Source organism: Callithrix jacchus, chromosome 4 (genome assembly GCF_049354715.1).
Source record: "Callithrix jacchus isolate 240 chromosome 4, calJac240_pri, whole genome shotgun sequence".
NCBI classification, from domain to species: domain Eukaryota; kingdom Metazoa; phylum Chordata; class Mammalia; order Primates; family Cebidae; genus Callithrix; species Callithrix jacchus.
In genome coordinates, this window is record NC_133505.1 from 134,287,846 (window position 1) to 134,294,038 (window position 6,193).

At 42.8% G+C, this 6,193-nt stretch overlaps 2 protein-coding genes across 4 annotated transcripts in view; one reads left to right on the plus strand and one right to left on the minus strand.

Moving 5' to 3' along the window:
• The window catches only part of THEMIS (thymocyte selection associated), a 226,526-nt gene that overhangs the window by 55,169 nt on the left and 165,164 nt on the right, over window positions 1-6,193 (minus strand). The gene's annotated exons all lie outside the window — the stretch shown is intronic.
• Window positions 4,202-6,000, plus strand: LOC100402818 (nuclear pore glycoprotein p62-like). Its single transcript, XM_008995009.5, is given in 2 exon segments — window positions 4,202-5,813; window positions 5,815-6,000. Coding segments are annotated over 2 exon segments (1,578 nt in total). The 5' UTR covers window positions 4,202-4,421.

The following is a 6,193-nucleotide window of genomic DNA, read 5'->3' on the forward strand; positions in this document are numbered from 1 at the left end:
GATTTTAATTGGTTAATAATTATACATAAAATTAACAGATTACAAATATTAATAATTAAGAATAGGCCAGGCATGGTGGCTCAGGCCTGTAATCCCAGCACTTTGGGAGGCTGAGGCGGGTGGATCACGAGGTCAAGAGATCAAGGCCATCCTGGTCAACATGGTGAAACACCGTCTTTACTAAAAATACAAAAATTAGCTGGGCATGGTGGTGCCTGCCTGTAGTCCCAGCTACTCGGGAGGCTGAGGTAGGAGAATTGCCTGAACCCAGGAGGAGGAGGTTATGGTGAGCCGAGATCATGCCATTGCACTCCAGCCTGGGTAAGAAGAATGAAACTCCATCTCAACAACAACAACAAAAAAGAATAAAATAAAAATAAGATATAATTTAAAAGGAGGGAGTATACAAATATCAAATTGTAAGATATTTTATGGTTGATAGGGTTGGACTGTAAATTGGGTTATGAACTTCCTAGTATCCCAAAAGAGGAAATATATTTTCAATTGCTACACTAGTATTAATCATGACCCACAAAGAGATCAACTTCTTAGAGAAACATGGCTTAATTGGAAAAATTTATGAAAACACTTTGTAATAATGAAAAACCCATTCCTTAACAATTACATTGTAAAAATATATATTATAAATATGTAATACTACAATAAATGAATAGCCCTAATGCCTCACAGGTGCTTAGTACATATTTCTTGAATGGAAAAAAGAAAGGCAGAAATGTCAAGTTCCGTACAGAAGAAAGATGAATAAAAAGTCACTTAATGTAAGCCAAAGATGTAACATTAAAGCTGAAAAAAGTAAAAAATTTTTTACAAGAAGGCAACTATATAAATATGTGTATGAATATGAAGATTTCTAATTGCATGAGTTAATACAAAAATGTTTAGAGTATATAGAAAAATGAATGAACTGCAGGTGATACAGGTAATCACTCATGAAAGAAAGAAAAAATTATTGGATCATTTTGTGAAAAAGAAACTGTTTCTTTATTGAGCAAGTAACACAATCAGAATTGTAATAAAAGTTTACAAGACTTTTGAATCCAAAGTTGTATAATTTAAGCCAGATACTTAGGTAATTGGTACAGTATTATGCATACTTTATGAACTTATGAAATAATTAACCAACAAAAGAACTCAACGCTGGAGATGTCAAGAAGTCTGGAAAGAATTATACTATGAGATAGTCATATTAGATACTCTATTTTGAAATGGCTGTGTATTTCATACAGAATTTGGTTGTATTTTCAGAATTCAAGAAGAGTATCTTTATTTTAATTAGTAATGAAGAGGAGTTTGCTAATTAAGTATAAATTTATATGGGGGAATGAAGTAATACTTTTAAATAAAGAGGTTTGATTATAAGAAAATTTTATATTTATCATTATTAAACTTTTAGAACACAGCACAATGCTCTCAAAATTTTGAGGTTTTCTTGGTCCATAGTCACACATATGTAGGCTGATAACAAAATATACATCTTATCTGTAACCTCTTCCCTAATCACTGGATTCATATAAATTAAATATATTCAACTATCCTCCAAGGGTGATGTTGGATGTTAAAAGGGTAGGAACATTTAATTTCAAATTTAATATTTCAAAAACTTAATTTTTCACTCCTCCTCAAACATATTTACATGCCAGATTTCCCCATTGCAATAAGTGGAAAATTTGTTCTCCCATCTCTGTATGTTAACCTTGGAGTCAGCCTCAACCCTTTATCTCACATTTGTTCATCACTGAATTATGTTGACTTTGTCTTAAAAAACATCTAGCATGTAACCACATCTCATCACATCTAGATCCCTGGTCCAAGTCACCACTCCCTCTTCACAGGATTATTTAAAAGGGTTTTCATATGCTCCTTCTTTCCTTCCTTTCTTTTCTTCTTTCTTTTTTCTTTCTTTCTTTTTCTTTCTTTTCTCTCTCTCTCCCACCCCCCCTTTCTCTCTCTCTCTCTTTCCCTTTATAATCTCTCATTCACAGGGTAACCAAAGGAATTATTTCAAAATGTTAATTAGATTATGTAGCTTCCGAACTGAAAACCCGATGATTTTTATGGTGTCAAGTCTTATGTCCATGTTTCTCATTCATTTTGACTAAACATTTACATATGGTATAAGGTAAGAATCGAATTTCTATGGTTTTTGGGGTTTTTTTTTCATGTGGATTTCTAGTTTTCTCAACACTATTTGTTGAACAGATAATTCTCCCTCCTTGTATATTCTTGTCAATCTTATCAAAGATAATTTGACCACATATATGTAAATTTACTTTTGGACTTTGTATTCTGTTCTGTTCCATTGGGTTATATGTCTGCCTTTATGACAATGCCATACTGTTTTGATTACTGTAGTTTTGTAACATATTTTAAAATCAGGAAATATGGTGCATCCAGCTCATTCTTTCTCAATAGTAATTTGACTATTTATGGCTTTCATGGCTTCACATGAATTTCAGAATTATTTTTTTTCCATTTTTGTATAAACTTCCATTGAAATTTTGATAGGTATTACATTAAATCTGTATTTAATGTGGGGTAGTATGATAATTTTAACAATTTACAATCTTCCAAGCTCAGCATAGTGGCTCAACCTGTAATCCCATCATTTTGGGAAGCTTGGATGAGGGGGTTACTTGAAGCTAGGAGTTCAAGAATGGCTGGGAAAACATAGCAATACTCTATCTCTACAAAAATTTAAAAACCAGCCAGGCATGGTGGTACAAGCCTGCAGTCCTAGGTACTCGAGAGGCTGAGGCAGGAGAATTGTTTGGGCCCAGGAGTTAAAGGTTGCAGTGACCTATGGTCATGCCACTGCATTCCATCCTGTATGGCAGAGTGAGACCCTGTCTCTAAAAAGAGAGAAAAAAAATTTAAATTCTTCTAGACATAAATGTAAGACCTGAAGCTGTAAAACTCCTAGAATAAACCATATTAGAAAAGCTTACTGACATTGGTCTTAGCAATTATTTCATGTATATGACACCAAAGGTACAGGCAACAAAAAATAAAGGAGTCTACATCAAACTAAAAAAGCTTCTGCACAACAAAGGAAACAATTGACAAAATAATAAGACAACCTATGGAATGGGAGAAAATATTTGCAAATAATATACCTGGTTAGGGTTAATATCCCCAAAAAAACCTGATTAAAAATGGACTAAGGAGTTAAGGAGACATTTCTCTCAAGAAAACATACAAGGAAATGCAAATTATAACCACAGTGAGACAGCACCTCACACCTGTCAGGATGGTTATTGCCAAAGAAATCAAAAGACAAGTGTTGGCAAGGATGTGAAGAAAAGGGAATGCTGGCACACTCTGGAAATGCAAAGGTACAGCTGAGGCAGGCAAGCTGGCAGGCTTCTGGTTTTGATGTGGTTTAGAGAAAAAGAACTAATGGCCCTTACTCAAGCTATAGATTACCTAACTTCTAGCCAATCAGCAAATAAAGACCCAAGAAGCTATTAATTACAAGTTCCTGCTTTAGAGGGCTAGGGACTTCCCAGGAGCTCCACATGTGCAGATAGACTTGAACTTCAACTTACCATTACCCCTTCCTCATTTTAATGCTAAAAATCATGCCAAGGGGTGGAAATTTAAAATGCTAATGTTCCATGCAATGAATGAGGAAGTACATAAAGCTCCTGCGCAAGCACTAGAGAAACCCTTCCTTACAGAAAGGACCTATAAAACTAACACACATACTACTCTCAGGGAGCAACCCACCCTTTTCTTTTTGCAGCACTGACTTCCTTGTGCACAAGTGAAATAAATCTTTCTCTTTCTCTCTGCTGGTATATCTGGTGATCTCTCTTCATTTCCATCCTGGGAGATTACAAGAACTCAGGGTACCAATAGCACAGCCATTATGAAAACAATATGGAGGCTCTCAAAAAATTAAAAATAGAACTACCGTATGAGCCAGCAATCCCACTTGTGAGTTTTTTATCCAGAAGTACTGAAATCAGTATCTCAAAGAGATAGGAGCACTTCTATATTCACTGCAGTTGTATTCACAAAAATCAAGATGTGGAAACACCCTAAATGTCTACTGATTGAGGAATGGATAAAGAAAATGTACTCTATACATACAAGGGAATACTATTCAGATTTCTTAAAAAAGAAAGAAATTCCTGGAATTTCCTAAAAAAGAAGGAAATTTCCTGGATTCTCTGCCCGTGGTTCCCCACCCCCAGGGCTTCCTAAAGAGGGCCACGAGCTGCGAAAGCGCCGGAAAGGCGGTTGGACAGGGAGAGGCGAGCGGTTACTCACTCCATGACTGCGGCAGGAAGAGGCAGCGGTGGCCTCAGCTGCAGAAAAAAGAAATCTTCCCAAGGTTGCAGGCACCAACCGATTTGCTTTCGGAGCCGGAGTAGCTGCCGCCATCAGAGTCTGGAGCCATGAGCGAGTTTTATTTTGAAGGCACTGGGGTCGCTACAGGCGGGTTCACGTTTGGCACCGCGAAGACAGCAACAACCACAGCTGCCACGGGGTTTTCTTTCTCCACCTCTGGCACCGGAGGGTTTAATTTTGGGGCTCCCTCCCAACCAGCCGCAAGTACGCCTTCCACCAGCCTGTTCTCACTTGCCACCCAGACTCCGGCCACACAGACGCCGGGCTTTAGTTTTGGAACAGCAACTCCTGCTTCGGGGGGAACTGGATTTTCTTTGTGGACCGGTGTTTCAAAGCTAAACCTGAGCAATGCAGCTGCCACCCCAGCCATGGCAAACCCCAGTGGCTTTGGGCTGGGCAGCGGCAGCCTCACTAATGCCATGCCGAGCACTGCCACCTCCAGCCAGGGCACAGCACCCACTGGCTTTGTGTTTGGCCCCTCCACCACCTCAGTGGCTCCAGCCACCACATCCGGAGGGTTCTTGTTCACTGGTGGAAGCACGGCCCAAACCTCTGGTTTCAACATTGGCTCAGTGGGGAATTCAGCCCAGCCCACGGCACCTGCCAGGTTGTCCTTCACTCCGGCCACGCCAGCAGCCACCACAGCAGGCGCCACTCAGCCAGCTGTGCCCACACCGACTGGCACCACCACCAGTGCTGGGCCCACCCTCTTCGCCTCAATAGCAACCATTCCAACCTCGTCCGCCACCACCGGCCTCTCCCTCTGTACCCTTGCGACCACAGCAGGAGCCCCTGCTACTGGGACACTGGGCTTCATCTTAAAGGCACCTGGAGCAGCTTCCGGCACCTCCACAACAACATCCACTGCTGCCACCACCACCACCAGTAGCACCAGCAGCAGCAGCAGCACCGGCAGCACCGGCTTTGCCTTGAATTTAAAACCACTGGTGCCAGCCGGGATCTCCAGCAATACGGCAGCCGCCATGACTGCTCCACCTGGCCCTGGTGCCCCCGCAGGGGTGGCCACCACCTCTGCCATGACCTACGCACAGCTAGAGAGCCTGATCAACAAATGGAGCCTGGCGCTGAAGGACCAGGAGTGGCACTTCTTCCAGCTGGCCACCCAGGTCAACGCCTGGGACCGCACGCTGATTGAGAACAGGGAGAAGATCACCAGACTGCACCAAGAGGTGGAGAAGGTGAAGCTGGACCAGAAGAGGCTGGACCAGGAGCTCGACTTCATCCTGTCCCAGCAGAAGGAGCTGGAAGACCTGCTGAGCCCTCTGGAGGAGCTGGTCAAGGAGCAAAGCGGGACCATCTACCTGCAGGACGCGGACAAGGAGTGCGAGAAGACCTACGAGCTGGCTGAGAACATGGGCGCGCAGCTGAAGCTCATGGCCCAGGACCTCAAGGCCATCATCGAGCACCTGAACACATCTGGGGTCCCCTGCCGACACCAGCGACCTGCTGCAGGAGATCTGCAAGCTCCTCAACGCGCACATGGACTCACTGCAGTGGATCAACCAGAACTCCGCCCTGCTGCAGAGGAAGGTGGAGGAGGTGATCAAGGTGTGTGAGGCCCGGCGCAAGGAGCAGGAGCGCAGCTTCCGCAACACCTTTAACTGAGCCACCGCGGGTCCCCAGGGAGTTCCACCGAGGGAGGGAGGGTGTGCCCTGTTGTCTAGTGTGGGGTTACAGCAGCATACTTGTTTCTTGCTTTCCTTCACGTGACTGTGCCCTTGAGACAGTTGCTATGTGCTTTGACTTTCTCCACTTAGGAAGTATTCTGAGCCCTCTGCCCAGGCAACAGCCTCATGGG